The 22404-nt window shown below is 38.6% G+C and overlaps 2 protein-coding genes across 4 annotated transcripts in view; both read left to right on the top strand.

Moving 5' to 3' along the window:
• LOC126705671 (probable carboxylesterase 4, mitochondrial) overlaps positions 1–22404 on the top strand; it is a 105805-nt gene that overhangs the window by 35300 nt on the left and 48101 nt on the right. The gene's annotated exons all lie outside the window — the stretch shown is intronic.
• On the top strand, positions 4039–4962 carry LOC126705026 (2-hydroxyisoflavanone dehydratase-like). Its single transcript, XM_050403988.1, has 2 exons — positions 4039–4517; positions 4689–4962. Exons 1-2 carry the CDS (start codon positions 4039–4041, stop codon positions 4960–4962), a joined length of 753 nt encoding a protein of 250 aa, XP_050259945.1.

Below are 22404 nucleotides of genomic sequence, written 5' to 3'. Positions count from 1 at the left end.
GCAGGCTAGTGACAGGCTTTCCAGTTAGGGACTTCCTTAAACCATGCTCGGTTGGGAGGCCACTTTTGAAAGCACTGATGGCGATGTCATCAAAGTCACCATCTATCTCATTATATGTCTCCCAGTACTTGTCCGAGTATGCTTTCAGGGTTTCCCCTTCTCGCATGGACAAAGACAATAGGGAGTCTAAGGGCCGAGGGACCCTGGTACATGTAATAAAATGAGAGCCAAATGCCCAAGTGAGCTCCTTGAAGGATCCTATGTAATCTGCCTTTAGGCCGTCGAACCATCTCATTGCTACGGGTCCCAGACTGGATGTGAACACCTTACACATCAAGCCTTCGTCCTTAGAATAGACAGCCATTTTTTGATTGAAATGGCTCACATGCTCCACTGGGTCTGTTCGCCTATTGTAGATGGTGAATGTTGGCTGATGGAAACACCGAGGAAGAGTTGCCCCTTCAATCCTATGTGTGAAGAGCGACTTGGAAATCTGGTTCAAAGATTTGCTCAAAGCATCATTTCCCAGCCTTCTGCATGTTGGGCTCTTGCATCTGCATTCACGGTGATGCTTTTCTTCATATGAGAAGGATTCACTAGGAGTCCTTAATCTATGTCGATAATTGCTATCCTTCTCATCGTTGGAAGAGGAATCAGATGGGGTAGGAGTTCGTCTTCATTGTGCATGGCGTAACTTCTTTTTTAGATGGTCGATTTCCCTTTGCATGGCTTTATTATGTTGCTCTTGAGAGACGTGACTCCCAACTCGAGAGTGGCTTTTGCTTGTATGCGTAGTGTGCACGTTGCCCTCTTGATCTCTCCTACGCTCAAGGTTGGCAAAAGAATTTTCATGTTAGGATGCTATGGATTCTGCTTGGTGTGGACTTGAACCTACCATCGTTGACCGTTGTTTTCACTACCACACAAGTTCTTCCCACAGACGGTGCCAATTGTAGGGACATAATTTACAGTCTAAGCCCAAAATGAATGAGATCTTGGCCCAATGAGCCCAATACAATAAATTTGTAGAGAGTAGGTCGAAGAACTAGGCTTTAATGAATTTGACAACGGCTAGTATGGATATAGAAGATGATCAAGCAAGAACAAAGAAAGTAAAGTTGAATGACTTCACCGTCTGAGGAGGTTAAACTTATATAAATTGGTTACAATTTAATACAAGAACAATTTAGATTGCTACAGTGTTCTCTCTCTATTTTCTCGTTCCCCTGGATATGAAGGATCTCTCACATTATATAGCTCCCTTAAGATCATCTTGATCCTACACTTGTTGATCGTCTGAGCCCTTACTTGAATACCTGTCCCATTAGATACCTTCTTTGGCTTTTTGTGAGTTGTGATAGCTAAGGCAGCACTATTCAGAGGTCTTCTCCACATAAATGCAGCTAGAAAAGTAGCTGCAGTGCATTTAATGCGGTGGTAGCAACTTTTCCTTAGATATTTTTGGATTTCCTTCTTTCTTGTATGTTCATGAAGCTTGTACCTATCAATGGGGCTTTCTGGAAGATCATTCTAATCGCTAGAATAGATACTTGAGCTGCATTCATCGTATTTGAGGAGGAGTTCCTCCTCGGATCACCCTCCATTCGTTCACTACTTATGAGACTTTAAATGGGAACCCCTAACAACTATTTGTTCCTCCTCGAACTTATCAATGTTCTCGGACAAAGCCCAAGGCCCAATATATGATCTTGAGCCCTTATCCCTACAAGTGTTATGTATTTTTTAATCTTAAATAAATAATATTTAAAAGTATTATATAGTTTCTCTTTGTATTATTTCCGTTACTATTGTGTTTGCACCAACAATTTACAATAAATGATCGTTTTAGAAAAAAATGATGCTTCTTAGAGTTTTGCATTGAACTCTTTGGAAGCAATTGGCATCCCAAATTAATTAGATTATGGATTAGGTTTAGGAGACTAGTACTACAAAGTCTACACCTAAGTTTTTCATTGCTTTAGATAGAGGACTAGTGCGATATTTTTATAGAAAAGAGAATTCAATTTTTGTTAGTGTACGGTTGTGAATCTTGTGATTCCCTGGGCACATAAGGACTGTAGTTCTATATACTGCTGCCGTAAAAAATTTCACGACAACCCTTTATCGTTGCTAGGAGGCCCTGTGGAACTCCCGGTGCAAAGAATGACGCCAGCGCTGGCAATATCAACCATGTGCGCCGCGCCTCTAGTGCTTGTGGTGTGTGTGGTGGGCCTGAGGTTAAAGGCCAAGTAGTCATCTACGATGGCTGGGAGCGCGGCTTCCACAACGGTTGCCCCGGAGTCAGAGCTGGCCGCCAGGTTTTGAGCCATGACAAGTGGATTTGTATAGAGTGTGAGTGCAACGGTGTGAAGAGCTAGAGAGAGAGAGAGAGAGAGAGAGAGAGAGAGAGAGAAGTGTTTGGAGGCCAAGAAAATGATGGAAAATGAAAACCCTTGTGAAACATAGTGGATTAGGCTTTTTTTTTTTTTTTTTTTTTTTTTTTTTTTTTTTTTAATGTGAAGGTTTGGGTTGAATTTGGATATATTGTTTTTGGGTTCAATGGGTTTTTAATTAAAACCCAATATTCACTGGGTCTAATTGAGTTAATGTCCATTTAACCCAACTAATAATTGAGTGGTTTTGGGTTCAATTAAAGTAGATGAGTTTGAGTGGGCAAATGGGTTTGGGATTAATTTGCCACCTCTAATTCTCATGGTTTTTTGGTGATTTTAGATCTGCACCCTTTTATTTATTTATTTATTTATTTTGATAAAAAAATCTGCACCCTTTTAGACCATCAATTTGGAGATTATAGATGAACAACCACCTCAATGCTTATCCACAATAATATTAATAATTATTATTAGTATTATGCTAATTTTGATAAGTTACAAATCACATCACGATTATATGAAAAAGTCTAAAACTATTAAGGGGTTGTTTGGTAAACTTGTTTAAACACATGTTTTCAGTTTTTAAATAACATTACACGCATTTTTATACACTTTTTCATCCATATAAATTTTTAAACAACAAAATACATGTTTCCGAACACATTACCAAACACCTCCTAAATTTTTCACTACTTTCTGCCACAACAGTAACATGGCAAAGTGTACTGATAAAGAAAAAATAATAAATTCATGTGTAAGTGATAGTTAACTGCTTATAAATTGAAATGCCAAAATTATTATAAAATAATTGTGATGTCAGAATTGTAATAAAAAATTTATCATCCAATAAGTGTGACCCAATAAAAAATGGGTCTGGTTAATGTGTGCCCTTAAGTCATCAATTTTTGAAAACATTTTCTCGGGAATTGAAAAAGCTGTTAATACGTTTTCAATTTCTGAAAAAATATTTTAAAAAAATAATTAATTAATTATTATGTGCCCTTAGAACACACATTGGTAAAATCCATAAAAAATTAGGGGTCATAAAACTACTCCGACTATACCAATATATTAATGGCCTGTTTGGAAGTTTAGAAGGGGAGGAGAGTAGAGGGGAGGAGAGTAGTGGGAAGGAAAGTTGAGGAGAATAGTTTCCCTCCACCTTGTTTGGATGTTTTTAAAATTAGTAAGGAGGAAGAGACTAATTAGCCATTCCCCTTGTTTGGATGTTTAAAAATTAGGATGGAGAAGAGAGGAAATGATTAAAATAGACAAATTTACCCCTATTTGAAAATGGACTTACAATATTGGTCTATTATTAATTTAGAAAGAGTAAATTGAGAAATTTATCTAGAAAATAATTTATCTACTCTACTCTCCCTCCAAATCTCTCCAATTTGGAAGAATTAAAAATGAAGGGTTAGAGATGGTCGAAACCCCTCCAAACCCCTCCCCCTTGTTCCTTAAAAAACTTCCAAATAAGGTAATTGAATTACTCTCCCTCCCTTTACTCTACTCCGTCTCTTTTTTTAAACTTCCAAACAGGCATCATAAGTGTGACCCAATAATTGCAATTTGCAAACTCATCTTTCATTTTCTTTCTTTCTCTCAAAAACTCACCCACCACAATTTTTTTTTCCTAACAATGCATTCAAGTAACAATGAAACAACCCACGAATTCCCACCATACTTCAAAGTCTACAAAGATGGTCGTGTTGAAAGGTACATGGCCCCAGACACCGGAGGTAACCACCTTGCACCCGCAGGCCTAGACTCCAAAACCGGGGTCCAAACCAAAGACGTTGTCGTTTTGCCCGAATCAGGTGTATCAGCTAGACTCTTCATCCCCAAAATCAACAGCCCAGATCAAAAGTTCCCTCTAGTTGTTCACGACCATGGTGGGGGCTTCTGCCTTGGATCACCTTTCATGAAACCCTTTCACAACTTCCTTGTTTCCTTAGCCTCAGAAGCCAATGTGGTCGTTATTTCCGTTGACTATAGGCTAGCCCCAGAGCATGCTCTACTAGTTGCACATGAAGATTCTTGGGCTGCGATGCAGTGGATTTCAACCCACTCAAATGGGCAAGGACTCGAACCTTGGTTGAACCAGTATGCGGATTTCGGGTGAGTTTTTGTGGCGGGTGAGAGTGCTGGGGCTAATATAGCCCATTACGTTGCAGTCCAAGCTGGCGCTACAGGATTGGCTGGTCCTAATGTTATTGGGTCAATCATATTGCACCCACATTTTGGGGGGAAAGATTCTGATAAAATGACTAATTATATATACCCGACTAGTATCGGGTTCAAAGATCTGTTATTGTACTCGGAAGCGGATCCGAATTTGTCAAAGATGGCAGGTAAGAAAGTGCTGGTTTGTGTGGCGGAGAAAGATCGGCTAAAAGATAGAGGTTTGGGTTATTGTGAAACATTGAGAAAGAGTGGTTGGAATGGTAGTGTGGGATATTTTGAGAGTGAAGGAGAGGGACATGGGTTTTTTCTGTTGAATCCAAGTAGCGACAAGGTGGAGCCACTGATCAAAGCCATGGTTGATTTCATAAATCAGAACTAAGGTAATGTTGTTGCCTTGTTGGTTTTTCATTTTATGAAGACTTTTAGTTGTAAATTGGACTTTGGTGGTGCGCTATGAATGTCTTTGATATTTAGTGATATGAAATAAATGTGTTAGCTTTTTGCTTGATGGTTTTGTTTTGTTTTGTTTTTTGTGGGAGGGGGGATGAGAAGGTGTTTGGTACATGTGTTTAATCAATCATTCTCACTTTTTAAATTGAATCTCTAACCAGACCGCTCTGATAGTGTAAAAAACAATGGTAGCTAGGGATGTACTGAATGTACAGTTTAGTTTTTTTTTTTATTTACAGTTAATCCACCGATTCACCATTAGCTACCAAATTGAACCCAACCTGTGGGTTTGGTCGGTTTGGTTTATAGGAGTGGTGGATTGCCAATTTTTTTTAATTTTTTATTATTATTATTATTTTTTATAATGAGTTGGGTACTTGGGTTGGATATGGACAGCAAATTCATAAATTCGCTTAATCCAATTCGACCACGGTTTTGATACTCATACCGAACCGTACGACCTAACTCGGATAACTGTGAACCGTTCACTAAAAAGGTTTTTTAATCCTATAAATCAGCCTAAGTAGAAAAATCAGTGAATCGTATCAACTGAGGTCGAACTGTCCGGGTTTGAGAACCGTGGACAGTTCTCACGGTTTAGATCAGTGCTCTAAAAAAAAAAACTGTACTTGGCTTGGCTTAGAGTTACACACCTTATGGCAATTGTTGAAACTTCAAGCACTTCTTCTTCTTTGTCTCTCTCTGTCGTTGTTTCTGTTGTTTCTTCTTAATTATCTTTTTCTTCTTCTTCTTCTTCTTCTCTCTCTCTCTCTCTCTCTCTCTCTCTCTCTCTCTCTCTCTCTCTCTCTCTCTCTCTCTCTCTCTCGTTCTATATGCTTTTTGTTGTTTCTTACTTTCTTCGAATTTTTCTTCTCTTTGGTTTGCTCAATGTTATACTGTTAGCCAGTTAATATTTTCTTGAGCTTTGATTTACTGTGAACCACTTAACATTTTCTTGGACTTTGTTTTTGTACGATTAGATTTCAAATAAGTGGTCACCAATGCTCCCAGGTTCCAGCTGCCTCCCACTCTTCTAGTTTTTGTATTTATTTATTTTTAAAATCTTATGGGAAATGTGGAATAGTGGAAGTTTTATTGGGCTCACAATAAAGTTTTTTTTTTTTTGGTGGAAAGCAGGAGGTTTTCTTTAATACCAAACTAAGTTCATACAACACCAACAACTGTGCTGGGGGCACAAAGCCGAGTTTCCCCCAGGCCAGTCAAGTTCCTCACATATGATACATAAACAAAAGTGGGACATACGCTATACAAAGTCATCAGATTCCGGTGGTGGATCCCCTGCTTTGCTAAAGCATCTGCACAGCCATGTGCCTCATGGTACACGTGTTGCACGTGTACTTCCCATTCCTGATCTAAGAGGTTCCTGCAATCACAAATAAAAGGCAGCATATTAGTGGGATAGTTCATATTTGTATTTGTTAGCCAGGTTAGGACCACTTTAGAATCTAACTCCAACTGAAGGAGCTTCACGCCCATATTCCACGCCATTGCTAGTCCCTGTCTGACTGCAGCCAACTCAGCCATATTGTTTGTTGCGAGGCCCACATGCGCTGCGAATCCTGAAATCCATTGGCCCTGGTGATCTCGAAGAACACCCCCTGCTTCGGCCAGACCAGGGTTATCTAGGGCACTACCATCGATGTTAAGTTTAAGAAAGGGGTAAGGCACGTTTGCCAACTGATAAGTTGAGGAACTAGGTCCAAGGGTCGTTTGGTGGTACCGGCGAGGAAATGAAATTCTATTGCCGCTTGTACAGATGAGTAGATAAGGCAATGTTGGGAGCGGGATTGGTTTTTGAATATTCTTTCATTTCGTGCTAACTAGAGTTTCCAACAGGTGAAGGGGAAATAGACTTGCCATGGGGGGTGGTGGGGTAAGGAAGCCCTAACCACCATAGCATTATATCTCAGCCAGTCTTGAAGCGGTAGTTGGAAGAAGGACTTGGGCAGGATACCTGGGGATTGGTGCCAGACCTCTTTTGCCCAAGGACAGTCACGAAGAATGTGTATAGTCGTTTCTGGTGACTGGCATCTGGGACAACGGGTATCCACAGATGGACGTCCAAAGGATAGGTATGTTTTGGTGGGGAGTCGGTCGCGTAGAGCCTTCCATAGAAAAATTTTGATCTTTTTGGGGCAAGGGGAAATCCAGATCCAGTGCCAAAGTGCTTTGTTCCAAGGGGCCTATTGGCGCTGAAAAAGGAATTTTGACGTGGATTTGACGAAACACATGCCCTTATTGTGGGGCCATAGAAAGGAGTCAGTAAGGCTAGCAAAGTGGGCCACAGGAATACCTTGAAGAAGGTCTTGGAGCTGGGGGGAGAGGGGGAGGTTAAGAGAGTCGAAAGACCAAGCCTGGTTTGACCAAAGAGAGTTGACCCGACGGTCTTCCTCCTGGGGGAGGAGAGGACCCTCAATATTTCTACGCAGGGAGCCGTTAGGAAGCCAATGATCTTTCCAAATTCGAATAGTCCGTTCGTCTCCTACAATCCACTGCATGCCCTCAAGAAGTAACTCGGCCCCTAGCGAGAGAGCGGTCCAAATATGTGATCCTCTTGATGTTCGGGGACTGGTAAACACGATAGCATGTGGAAATATTTAGCTTTAAGGACCTTGGCCTAGAGCGAAGTGGGATTGGAATAGAGGCGCCAGGCTTGGTTCACGAGGATAGCCTGGTTTCTGTGCCGAGTGGAGGATATGCCCAACCCTCTAGCCTCTTTGGGAAGCGTGACAGTCTCCCAGTTAACAGTGTGGCAACCCCTGTGATGATTGGTGTCTCCCCAGAGGAAGTGACAGCTTAGTTTATCTATGTTGTGGCAGATCTTTTGCGGGAGAAGTGTGGTTTGCATTGCGAATAATGGGACAGAGGTGACTGAAGCTTTGATGAGGGTGGCCTTGCCAGCCATCGAAAGATACCTAGCTTGCCATCCTTCTATTCGCTTAGATATTGTCCACCAAATATTGATAGGAGCTAGCAGTTCGACGGGTGGTAAAAATGGGCGTTCCAAGATAGGTTCCTATGCGGTCCATGGTGGGGAGGCCAAGGATACCTACCACTTGATCTTTTATACGCCTAGGTGTGCGGGGAGAGAACCAAGTTTTCGATTTGGTGGCACTCATAAGCTGGCCGGACGACTCATAGAAATCAAGTAAGAGTCTGCTAAGATTTTTGCAGTCCCTGGCTATGGCTCTCGTAAACAAGAAAATGTCATCAACAAAAAATAGGTGCGAGAGGCGGACCCCGGTTTTGAAGTTTATAGGGTGGATAAGTTTATCTCGGACAACCTCATTCAACTTAATGGACAGTCTCTCCAAGCAAAGGATAAACAGGTATGGGGAGAGGGGGTCACCCTATCGGATGCCCCGGCTGGGCACCACTTCCGGGAGAAGGGATCTATTTCATAGAATATGGAATCGAGTAGAGGAGATCATATTCATGATAAGGGCAATGAGATTAGGAGGCACTTGAAAGAATTTAAGGGTTTCCTGGATAAAGGACCATTCGAGACGATCATACGCTTTTTCGAGATCCAGTTTAAAAGCAACGTACCCCGTCTGACCTCGTCGAGAAATAAGAGTCTGAATAACCTCCTGAAAAATGATGATATTATCGCTCGTACGATGGCTCGGCACAAATCCCGCTTGACATGGATTGATGGCTTCTGCCATGAAGGGTTTGAGACGATGCACAATAATACGAGATAGTAATTTGTAGAGGGTATTGCAGAGATTGATAAGACGAAATTGCGTGATCAATTCGGGGTGGGCAACTTTCGGAATAAGGACCAAGTTTGTGACCCCCCAGTTAGGAGGTATAGTGAGATGCTCAAATATGTCTTGAATAACTTGAATGATGCTCGGACCCAAACTAGACCAGTTTGTTTGGAAAAAAAGAGCATGATAGCCATCTGGTTCGGGGGCCTTTAAGGGGGGGGGGGGGAGAGCCTAAAGGGTCTGAAGAATTTCATTAGGTTGGGGAATCCTAGTTAGAACCTGAGCATGGGTAAGGAAGGGACTATTGGGACAGTATAGCCTCTCATTGCCAGGAGTGAAGCGGCGATACTGTGATGAGGCTAGGAACAAAGTTTTGAAGGCAATGTGAATGAGATGGGTTAGTGGCTCTCCAGTGAGCCATAATCCCGTGCCATCTTTTAAAGTTATCACTCGTAAGTGACTACGACGTTGGATGGTTTTGATGTGAAAATATTTAGTATTGGCATCCCCATAGTTTAACCACATGATTCGAGATTTGAGACGCCAATATAAATATTCTTGATGGAGTACTATATTGTACTCCTAAGTGAGCTGGCTCTCGAGCGAGTACAAATAGGCGGAGGGTTTCCTAGCTAAGGCCACTTGGATACCTCTAAGTTTGGCTACCAGGCTGTTTTTGCGATGAAATACATTGCCAAAATGGGTTTTGTTCCAGGAGCGGATGTTTTCCATCAACGCATCCAGGCGCCGAGGGAACCTCGATAAGGAGGAGGAAGTAGAAGGGATAAGTTCTGAGGCTTGCCAGCTGTCCTCCACGAGGGAAGGGAAAGTGGGATCGGTCAACCACATTTGCTCAAATCGAAAGGGTTTGGGGGGTTTTGGTTCCGATTGGTCAGTGTTAAGCATAATAGGGCAATGGTTAGACTTGACCCTAGGGAGATGGTGAATTTCAGCTGTAGGAAAGAGCAAAGTCCAGTCGGCATTGCCCAGAACTCTATCTAACCTCTCCTTAATGGTGGACTGCCAAACCGGGCTTTTATTGGTCCACGTTAACCGGGGGCCATGAAAACCTAGGTCTATGAGCCCACATTTATCTAAGCAATTTCTAAAGGCTACAATGCGGGTTCTATTAACCGGTACACCTCCTAGTTTTTTTCCTCAGAAATCATATCATTAAAATCCCCTAGAAGGATTCATGGAAAGGAGATATTCATAGCAAGGTTTTCTAAATAATCCCAAAACGGTTTGTGCTTATAAAATTGGGGAGGGGCGTACATAGCAGTAAGTAAAAAAGAAAGGGGTGGAGAAGGTACCTTCACAAAAGCGTGAATACTGTGTTCGCTGCAGGTGATAATCTTGACACTAAAGGAGGGGCCTTCATTCCAAAGCAGCCAGATGCCGCCAGAGAAGCCAGCTGGGTCCACACGGCGTGAGTGAGAGTACGGGAGTGTGTCTATCACCCCTTGAGCCCTAGCTTCAGCAATGCGGGGCTCGATAATGACCAAGATATTAGGGCGATGCCTACGGTAGAGCTCAGAGGCATGGGCACGAAACATATCATTTCCAGCGCCTTGACAGTTCCAAGCGATCATCTTCATGGATGTAGAAAAGGGAGTGAGGGACTGATGCCTCTTATGAAAATAACCTTGAAAATAACCTCTTACGAAACATATCACTCCCTTTTCCACATCCATGAAGATGATCGCCTGGAACTAACCTCTTCCCATGTTGAGGGAATCCTCGCTGTCAGCAAAGGGAGGCACTGATGCCTCACCGTAGTGGTCATGATGCGATGCAGTGCTTCCACATCACCGAGCTTGGCCCAGTGCGTGCCGGACACGACGAATGGTAGGCTGCGATTTGAGAACATGACTATGTATAGGTTGGACTCGTCTTCCCGCATGGAGATGTTTATTTCGCCGCGATCCAAGAAGCGGAAAATGGCTGCGGGCAATGGGGCCAGGGAGTCTACACTGGAGGAGCTTGCCAGCATGCTCCGCTGCCTGATCGGTGGAGCTTGTGTCCGCCTTGCCTGGGTGTGATAAGGGTGGCCGGACTTTTTGACTCGGACATGGGACCGGTGGCTGTGGTAGGGGTTGGAATGGGGAGGTAGGTCGAGCCTCAGTGGCAGGCTCAGAGTTTGCATCACTTGGTTCCAGTTCATGGCTATCCGTGGATGAACCGGTATGTAGACATAGCTTAATGTCCCGTCGAGAGTTTTTTCTAGAGACAGTTTGCTCCAAAGTTTTTCTAGATTCTCCATCTCCTGCTCGTAGGCTTGGTGAGTAGAGGAGTGGTTGTTCAAGTGGGGTATGGCTGAGAGAGGTGGGTTGCTTTGAGGTATTGGTGTGAGGCTCAGGTCGGGGTTCGTTGGTGTGGGTGAGGATAAGGCTTGGTCTGATGAGGGAGCCATTGGTTTGGTTTGTATCAGAAGGGATTGGTGCAGACAGAAGAGCATGTGTTTTATCGTGCACTTGCTACATGGTTTGAGCATGAGGAGAATGGTGTTCATCAGGACAGCTAGCCATGCAAGGAGTGCGCATGTAATCCATAGCCACGTCACTCGGTTGGAGTGGTAGACTGGAACAACCGGCGTCTCCTGGTTCGTGCATGCGCTGTTGTTCTTCTTCACGTGGCTGCAGTAAGTGAAAGTTTTTACCCATGGATGCCACCTCGCCACAGTAAAAACCAGTTGGCTGCTTCGCACTATTGAGTTTTAGTCCCATCACCGACTCAGTTTGGTGAGTGCGCAGCCACTGTGCATGCAATGATGAAGTCAGACCACGTGGTTGATTCAAAGGGTAAGGATCGGGTAAGTTGTTTTTACCGCGTGGAGTTGTCTTAGATGGACGTCCACGTGTCCGGGTGCGACGCATTTGGACCGTTTTCCAGGGGGTTGACATGTGGGTTGGATCAATCGGTGGACCGCCACTGTTAAAGCTTCAATTTTTTTTTTAATACTTTTTTTTATGGGAAAATACTTGACCATTTATTGTCTCTCTTAACCTTTTTATTTGGTCTAAAAAAACAGTTAGTTAGCATATCAAATGAGCTTTAGGTAATTTAGACATAAGCTTACATAAAAAAAATATATATATTGAGCTCTAATAAAAAACACACACACACACACACACACATATATATATATATGTGGTAATTTCGAAACAGTATATCGATATTGATCTGTATTAAAATATTTCATATCTCTCATTAAAAAAATTCAAAATCAATTTATGTTTGCTTAAGAAGTAATATTTCTTATTTGTCTTATGAAAGTTATGATATTAAAAATACATTTAAAAGATAGAGATTTATATTTATTTGGACTATTTTAGTCAATTTTTATTAAATATATATATATATATATAAATATATATATTTGTGGCGGGTCAAAATTGGTTAAGCTAAACTTCAACCTTGCACAATTTATTTATAGAGATAGGATGCCAATCAATCTTAATTACCCTTTTTTTTAAACAAATTAATCAAGTGATATTGGAATATGTGCTTGGAATATATGTAAATCAAGGAAAACTGAATAATATAAGTCTTTGATTGATCTAATAATGCTCCTTGATTTTAGTCCGAGGTGAAGATTTACACTTGTTCTTGTATGACAATACTATCACTCTCTCTTTCTCTATGTTTCTCTTCCTCGCACTCCTTGATCCACTTCTTCTCAGGGATCTCTTTCTTTTATATAGTCATCTAGGTTGTATCCTGGCCTTCCACTTGGAGGGCCAAGGCTTATTTCCTTTGATACTTGTCCCATCAGAGCCTTACTAGAAGGTTTCCTTATTAGGTTGTGAGCTATGATGACACTGTTTAGGAGTCATTCCACCATTAATGTGGCCAACTAAGTGGGTGCAGAGTATTGAATGCGGAGGTGATGGATGCTTTATCTATACTCTTCCTTCATTTGTAAATGACAAACCTTCCTTCCTTTCCTCGGTATGTGTCTGGTGGTCTTCAGAACTAGACTTTGGCCCTTCCGAGGACATATCAATATCCTCATGATTCTCTGGCACTCCAATCTCCCTGGGTTTGTGGTTGTGTTAACATATTTGCTCTGAGGACTCTTTAATAGAACTTCTCGAGGGGTGCCCTTTTGGTGTTGACCTGTTCTCACTCATTCCTGTCCTCGGTTTCTCATCCTCCCACAATATTTATATTTTAAATAATTATTAAATTAATTATGACATCATCACAGTTCAACTTAAGTTCGACTTCGGTCCAATCTTGAAAACCTTAAACCTTTCTCTTTTACGGTTTTTTGAACGATCTAGGTCTGAAAACCATGAACTTGACCCACTAATATTTAAAATATGTATTATATGGTTTTGTTGCTTACTCTCGTTGCCCCTCTCCCACTAATATAAACCCTTAACTTCTATCAAAAAAAAAAAAAAAAAAAAACCCTTAACTTGTTTTCTCATTTCATTTCAATTGCAAATTATTTGTGTTGGTTTGGTACTATACTTAGGTTTGTATGGTTATAAATTTGTGGTTATTTGTGTTGGATTGGTGCTATGCTCAAGTTTGATTAGCGCAACAAACCAACACAATTAAGATTTTAAATCCTATAAAAAAGGATTATAAAACTTCTGTTAATTTTATTGATAATTTTATAAACATGCTGTTCTAATGTTCAATTTGTTTTTTTTTTTTTTTAAAGTTGTCCAATTTATGGGTCCAACTTAATCCAACCTGATTTACGGGGGTTAAGTTGAGTTATTTTAACTCGACTATGGTGGGTTGGATTGAAAAAAAAAATTCATCAATCAGACCCATGCCCACCTGTACATGCAGCAAAATATCTAACAATTTTCTTGCCGTGAAAAATGTAAACCAAGAAAAAAAAAAAAAAAGGTTGGGAGGACAAACCACTAGGAAGAGTGAGTAATTTCAACAAATTATCCTAAAAATATATATAAAAAGGGATTTTTTTTTCCTAATAATGTATACTATGTGTATCTGAAATAAACAATGTGAAAAAAATCCCTCTAAGTGATACGAGAAATGGAAAACCAATTTCCGGTCTAGTAAGGTGCGCAATGAAGCTTAAACTAATTTTAACCAAGGTAAATTTGAATATAGTTCATTCGATACAATATATTAGATTTTTCAAATAAATTCAAATATATATCTGTATTGAATTGATTATCCTTAAAGATAATAATATTATTTTTACTTCATTGTTTATTACAATCATGTGTTTAGAAGTATAATAAATAATTACACAGGAGGAATTGCTCTTAAATTTTGCTATTTTGAAGATTAATTTTTTTTTTATACTAAAAAAAGTGTTTTGCACTGTTATTATTTATTCTCATTTCTCGAAGTCCAATTCTAGCTCTTACTAGGAAAGTCACTAGAGAAGAGACTAGACCTCATTTGAAATAACTTATATGTTGGTGACTTAAACTTTAAATCACCAACATAAGTGAGATTTAAAATTTTAAACACAGCAAAATATGCTGGCTCTATTTATAAGTTAATTTGTAATAATAGTAAATAGAAAAAGCTAAACTCACTGTGTTGAACTTCAATGTAGATAAATCTCTAGGTCCTCACGGTCATGGGTTTATGGCCTTCTTTTCCAGCCCTACTGGGCCATTGTGCATTAATGTTGTAAGTTTTGGATCTTTCTTTGTAGCTTCTAGTGGAGGAAGACAATGCAACAAATTTTAACTCTAATGACTGAAGTTCCAATTCCAACGATTTTGGGACTGTTTGGTTGGAAGGGTAGAAAAAGAGGAGGATAAAAAAGTGGGAAGATAGAAGAGATTTAGAACTTGTTTGGTTTATAGGTTTTCATCACCCAATTTTCAGTTTCCATATTTTCTAAATTTTGTGGGCCCCACACTAATTCTGTTTGTTTAGATCAGTTTCATAACTCAATTTCCATTACTTAATACTCAAAAAAATGAGTTTGAGTTATGAAAACTGAAAATAAATTTTTGATGTTTTTAGTTTTTGAGAATAGAGTTTTCGTGGCATTTTTGTAAAATTAAGCAAATAATGGGACCCACCCGTATGACTTGTCCCATCACATAACGTCTCTCTCCAAAAATCAGTTTGGCATTCTCACTCCAACCCGTTCTTCTCTCTGTCTTTTCTCCTTCTTCATTTTTTTTTTCTTTTTCCCAAAGATCTCTCTTCTCATTGAACCTTCATTACTCCTCCACAAGCCACCACCACCACACTAGTCGTCGCCATCATAAGCAACCACCACAAGCCATCGTGAGATCAGTTCAAGCTCAACCCAGATCGGGCATTCGTTCTCTCTCTCTCTCTGCTCCCTTTACCAGACCAATTTCTCTTTCAGTCGTTTTTTCTCTCTCTCATCCCTTTTGCCAAATCGGTTCATCTCTGTGTCTAATTTCATGATTTGGGCCTTCGATCTAAGGATTCTGAGTTTGGGTTTGCTATGTTTGTGGTTTAGGTTTCTTGTGAATTTGTGTGTTGGTGGGTTTGGATTTTTGGTTGTGGTTGGTAAGGCTTAGGCAGTGGTAGAGGTTGCTTGTACATTTGTTTGGATTTTTTGTGGAAGGTTGTGATTGTGGTTGAGGGTAGTTATTGGGTTTAGATTTTGGTTGTGGTTTTTGGTTTCTTGTGCATTCTTTTGGATTTTTTTGTATGGCTGTTAGTGGTGTTGATGGTAGTGGAATTTGGGTTTGCTGTTGGTGGTGGTGATGAAACTGGGTTTGGGTGTGGGTTTCATGTTCTTCGTGTAGAGTCACATGGGTAAGGGAAGAAGATAGTTGAAAAAGACTGATCAGTGGGTGTGAGAGATCTCGACAAAAGCGTCCCTCAAAAAAGAGATTCGGGTACCTTTTAGGGTACCTCCCTTTTTGGGTAAGTGGTATTGAGTCGCCACTTTTTTTTTTTTTTTTTTATACAAAAAAATAAGAAAAACTAAATATATACAAATACACGACTGAATTGTTCTCTTCATTGATTGAATAAAAGAAATTACATATCTTGAAAAACTTTAAAATTACATAGCTTTGGGTCCTAGTTACAATCTACCAAAAATACATGGCTTTTGTCCTAATTACATTGTACCAAAATAAAAATTAATAAATAAATAAAGAAGAGACTAGATCTACTTAACCAATGACCTAAATCCGAAGGCTAGGTTACGGAATGGGAAGGTGTTAGACACCCATTCCGCCCAGATAGAGTCTGGTATTCTAGACTCTTGTGACCAATGTACTTTTTTATGCATGTCATGAATGATATGTTGAACATGTGAATAAAAAAAATCAAATCACACAAATTTATTTATGAATGAAGTCTCTTTTGTTTTAAAAAAATTCAGATTTGTTTTGATTGGTAAAAAAATTGATTTTGATTTGTCAAAATACCAGATCTGTTTTGTAGTACATAGAAAAAAGTGGTTTTTGGATATAAAAATTTAGATATGTTTTATTACATAAAATAAAGTCTTTTGGTTTGAAAAAATAATATCATATCTATTTTGTAAGAACTTAAAAAAATGGTTTTTTGATTTGTAAAAGATCAGATCTGTTTTGAGATAACAAAAATTTGTTTTTTAATAACAGAAAAATCAGATTTGTTTTTTTATATGTTAAAAAATGAAAAAGATTTTTTAAGAAGAGAATTTCACTCATAATTCAAATTTATGCAATCATGAATTAAACAAAACAAAACAAACACAAACACGATCATGTTTAATCTTTTCCTTTATTATGAATCTGCATGTATTAATGAAAAGTCAGATTTGTATCTAATCAGTTTTTAATTGAGAAAAATTCAGATATGCATGTCATAAAGATGCCGATTCGTTTTTATTAGGAAAAAATTCAGATCTACATCTAAGAAAAATGTGGATCTGTTTTTGTATTGAGGAAAAATCAGATCTACATCTAATAATGATGTATGTTAGGTTCTAAGGATTAGGAACTAATGTATTAGAACTCTAATTTGTATTGTTGGCAAACCATGATCAAAACAGGTTTTAGTCTTGTTTAGAATTGCTCAAAGTGTATGTGTTTTATGTAAAGTTGGAATTGAGTTACTGCAAAATTTATTGTGCAATTCTGTTTGGCTCGACTGATCGAGAATTAGACTCGATCGATCGAAACTCGGGCAGAATGTTTTTCTGCAGAATTTTCCAATTTAGCCCAAGCCGTTTGACATGTAGGGTTTTATGTTTTGTCTTAAGTATAAAAGAGAAAACCCTAGCCCGTTTTTGGTGGCTCCTTATGCTGTGTGTGTGAATCTTTTGTGAGATCAAGAGGCGGTTGCCTTCACACATACTTAGGGTTTCCAAGATTCAAGATTGTGTCAAGAACTTGGTGATCGATTCAGTTGCTGCATTAAGAGCTTAAAGATATACAAGCGGGAGTGCTTGTACTTGCTGGAGAATCCAAGAAAGAAGAAGTCCGTGGTCTCGGAGATTGCACGTGGTCGTGTCAGTAAGTTTCTACTGGTGGGTAGCAATAGGATGTTAGTGGTCTAAGTTGCTATTTTAAAACTTCGATTCTTTCATAGTGGATTCAAGTTTACCTTGAGGATAGCTAGGTTAAATCTTCCCCAGGTTTTTACCGGTGTGGTTTCCTGGGTCATCATATCTTTGTGTTCTTTATATTCCGCACTTTACATTGATATGATTATATGATTGTGTGTTAACCTAGATCTGAATTTGGACTAAGTAATCACTTGGCTAATTAACTAGGTTAATCCAATTGTATTTTAAGGGGTCTAAAAACAAATAATGTAGATCTGTTTTATTTCAAGAAAAATCCAGATCTACACCTAATAAAGATGTAGATCTGTTTTATTTTAAGAAAAAGAATTGCTCACATGCAGATTATTGACATTCAAAATAAAGATTATAACAATCACATAAAAAAAAACAATCATGCTTTAAACAAAACAACAATTAACAATTCATGCTATGGATAAAACATTCATCACCATAAAAAGATAGCTTAAGAAAGGGAGGGCGATTGAAAATAACCTCTTGCATGAACACTCCTTGTTCTTGAGAGGGTGTTTTAGGGTTCAAAGAAACTTATTTAGTTATCTTTGAAACCTAAAAAACCTAATTTAAGCAGCAAATCTTAGAGAGGATCAGCAAATATTAGCAATTTGAAAGCCTCAAAACGTGTGCCTCTCAGAGCATAAAAAGAAGGGTGCTAAATTATGAGGTTCAATCTCTATTTATAGTGGCTAGAAGACTCTAAAAAATAGGCACAAACGATTAGGGTTTGAATTTGGTCGCATCCTTTTGCGAAAAGGTCGAAAAGGATGTGCCTTATTATCACCCGAAAGCCATTAGGCCAAAGCCCACAAGGAGAAAATTCGGCCCTTTTAGAGTTTCGTTCAGCACTCCAAAAGTGCCGAATTGCCCTTTGGACTCCGAACATTCTTTTGTATTCGGGTGCCGTTTAGACTCCTCTCCTAGGGTTTTTTGGGTGGTCTTTGTACCTAGACGTGTTTTCATCATCTGTTTATGATTTTTCACCTCTTTTTTGGATAATTCAGGCTATTTAAGAACAATTATCTTGTAGATAAATACCCTAAAATAAATATTGATAAAGTTCAGATTATCCACAATTTTATTGTTATCCAATCATCCCTTTTATTCCTATGCGTGCAATCCTATTTTAAACACTAATTATCAACCAATCACAAAATTATTTAATTAATTTTAATGGCTTAACCAATCAAAATTAATTTAAACTAATCATGTGTGGTCAACCTTACCTAGACACAATGCATGTTGACCGTGTAAACTTGATCATGCGATATCTTTCGATTCGATGGCCCGATTTGAAAATCGGAAACATCGTTGCGACCGTTAGAATCTCAAGATCATTTTTATGATATGTAATGAATGAATTAATGCATGTAATCCAAAGACAAGTTGATGAATGTAATGCAAGAACCAATTGATATATGTAATGTAATTTGTGGTACATGGATGGTTATTGAAGTCATTCTCCTTAATTAAATTATGGGTGCAAAATTAAGTGTCTACAAAATGCGCCTCATTGATAGAGTTTGAAAAGAAAATGTCAATGTAAAACAAAGACACTGATTTTAGTGACCATGATTTAATTTGAGGTTGAATTTTCAAAGATTACCTAGCCCTCGAACTTGAAACTTTGGAACATAGAACTAGTGCCTTATCTTTTAACAAAAATGGAAAATACCGAACTTAGCTAGTAATTGATGATTTTGGAAATAATTCTTGACAAGTTGGGTGACTAGGAAACTTTCCAATCCTAATCTGGAGTTACCTGGAATGACAATCAAAAGTCTTCTTCTACTTTGATCTAGAATGGAATGATGATCAGAAGTTCTCTTCTACTTCGATTTGGAATGGAATGATGATCAAAGATCCTCTTCTACTTTGATGTCGATCAAAGGTTTTCTTCTACTTCGATCTGGAGTGGAATGACGATCAAAGGTCCTCCTCTACTTTGATAATCTGGAATGGGAATGGTGATCAAAGGTCCTCTTCTACTTCGATCTGGAATGGAATGACGATCAAAGGTTCTCTTCTACGTTGATAATCTGGAATGGGAATGGCGATCAAAAGTCATCTTCTACTTCGATCTGGAATGGAATGACGATTAAATGTCCTCTTTTACTCTGATCTGGAATTGAAATGGCGATCAAAGGTCCTCTTCTACTTTGATAATTTGGAATGGAATGACGATCAAAGGTTTTCTTTTGCTTTGATGTTGATCAAAGGTCTTCTTCTACTTTGATCTAGAGTGTAATGACGATCAAAGGTCTTCTTCTACTTTATTCTGGAGTTGTAATGTCGATCAGAGGTCTTCTTCTACTCTGATCTGGAATGGAGTGATGATCAAAGGTCTTCTTTTACTTTGATGTCGATCAAAGGTCTTGTTCTACTTTGATCTGGAATTGTTAGAAGGATGATCAAAGGTCTTCTTCTATTTTGATCTGGAATGGAATGACGATCAAAGGTACTCTTCTACTTTATCTACTTTGAAAATTTGGGATGGGAATGGCGATCAAAGGTCTTCTTCTACTTTGATCTAGAATGGAATGATGATCAAAGGTCCTCTTCTACTCTGATCTGAAGTGGAATGACGATCAAAGGTCCTCTTCTACTTTGATAATCTGGATTGGGAATGGTGATTAAAAGTCCTCTTCTACTTCGATCTGGAGTTGTAATGTCGATCAAAGGTCTTCTTCTACTTTGATCTGGAATTGCTACTTGCAAAAGGTCAAAATTTAGAATTAGACTTTAACTGATAAGTGCTTCATGGTCCCACTGTTTCTAAGATGTGTGATTTTCATTTGCTTACTCTTGATTTGAACTTTGTCAAGAAAAATTTATTTGACAAAAAATTTTCTCTTTTGAGAAACATTTGATTTTTGATACTTTGGAAATTTTGAAAATTTTATTTCAAATTTTGAGACTTTGGAACCTAAATATTTTTACTTGAAATCTGTAATTTAAAATTTGAAATTTTGAGCCTTAGAATTTTGAACATTAAGGCTTGGAATTTTGATCATGAAATATGAAGTTTGAATTTTTGAAAATTGAAGATTTGAGTTTAAAATTTGGGCATTGAGAATGTGAAATTGAAAGCTTGGGAATGAAAAATTTTGAATTGAAAATTTGGATTTTGAAAGATACTTATTTGAAACTTTGAAAAATGATTTTTTTTTTTTTTGGGTTGATTGAGTCAACTCAATCAAACTGAGTTGACTCAGCTTTTGGCTGGGTTTAAGTGTGGGGGCCGAAATTTTTTGCGCCCCACTTCTTTGTCTCTTCTCTTTTTACTTTTTTGCTTCATCTTCTTCTCTTCCTCCATTGGCACTATTCACCTTCTTCTTCCTTTTGATTTTTTTTCTTCATTTCACCATTTCGTCTCACAGAAAACACTTTTCTAAGCTTCTTAACTCTCCCTCATCCATTTCCATCAATATTTCTTTAGATCTTTGTGTTTTGAGCATTTTCATCCCACACCCATTTTCCAATACCCATTTTCTGTGCATTAAAATGGCTTCTTCCTCCAAGGGATCTTCTTTTCTAGCTTCTCATGGTAAGAAATATGATCCAACATTTGAGTGGCATGATGATAATGGACTTCTTCAAGACCCTAGGACCCATGCTCCATATTTTCATGTAGACACCAAGGTGAGGTTTTCTTTGGTTTCTTTGCTTTGAAAAATATTGTTACATGTTTCATTGAAAGTTTTATGGTGAGATATTGTCATTTAGTTATTTTGAAATTTTGGGGGCATTGTGTGATTGATCATGTTTTAGAAATGTTGGCTTTGGAGCATTCTTGAAGGGTTTTTTATTTATTTATTTATTTTTTATGGTGCAATTTGGACAATGTTGGTGGCTTATGGAATTTTGACAGTGTAGGTAGATTGTGATGTTGTTGGATGAACTTTGGTTTGGATTTTCGGAGTATTGGCATTGTGAAAATTTTGGGTTAGGCTTATATGAATATGTTCATGGTGTATGCGGGAGAAGTTTATTGGCATATGTAAACTTTGTTTTATGGACACGGCAAAATTTTGTGGGTATGTGCATGGACATATATATGGGTATTGGCAAACTTTTGTGGGTATGAAATTTTGATTTGTAAAAAATTTTGTTGGATATGCTATGTTGGTTCTTGGAAAACTTGTATGGTTATGATTTTGGCTAGGTGAGAATTTCTTTGTGCATGAACTTGTGGGAATTTTTATCTTCATCATCTAGGAATTTTTTCTTTTTGCATGGCTATGGAAAATTTTTGGTAGTTGTGTATAGATATGTCAAAAATTTTGGTTGTGGTAAAATTTGGTAGTGGTGACATTTTGGTGGGGCATTGATTTTTCGTTGTGGGACATTGACTTTTTTGGGTGCATGAGAATTTTTGGACATGTGGGTTTTGGTTATGGAAATTGATAAGCTGAACTTTTATGTTGTAGAGTCTTAAAAGTCGAAGCAGCCTCCAAATGTTGAAAAATGCACGGGCACCATTGTTTCCTAGCATCAAAAATATCATCAATGAAGCAGGTTTCGGTACTTTCTTCAAAGTTTTGTTAAATCATGACACACATGAGTACAAAGATTTTCAGTTACTTCTTGTCTTAGCAGAGTGCTTTTGGGACACTACCTATACCTTCCATTTTCCAGGCACTGAGGAGGTAATGTTGACACCTTATGACTTCTCTGTTATTACTGGTCTAAGGTTAGGTGGTAAGAGAATTCTTGTCAATGATTCCTTTACTTCCATTGAGCTCAAGAAACTTCTAGGTATAGTGCCTTCTAAAATAAGGAGTAACAATATTCATTTGTCTTGGCTATATGAGAGTATTCCCTAATGTGAGACTGGGGCAAAGAGTGCCCGCATGTTCATGCTTCTTTTTATTGGGATCTTTCTATGTCCAGATTTAGGCAGTACTGTGAATCTGCGCTACTTAGGGAGCTTCAGAAAAATTGAACAAATTCGGAGTTATGACTGGGGTGGCATGGCCTATGCTACTCTGATGCATTTCATGACCCAGCTCTCTAGGCAAAGCCTTTCAAGCTTGGGTGGGGCTCCATTTGTTTGGCAGGTGAGGTTTGATATTTATTTTGGCTACGTGTTGGTGGTGAAAATTATTTTGGCTATGTATGGGTT

Source organism: Quercus robur, chromosome 11, assembly GCF_932294415.1.
Source record: "Quercus robur chromosome 11, dhQueRobu3.1, whole genome shotgun sequence".
In the NCBI taxonomy this organism is placed as follows: Eukaryota; Viridiplantae; Streptophyta; class Magnoliopsida; order Fagales; family Fagaceae; genus Quercus; species Quercus robur.
Note: the sequence above shows the minus strand (reverse complement) of the source record. Positions and strands in the feature narration are given on the sequence as shown.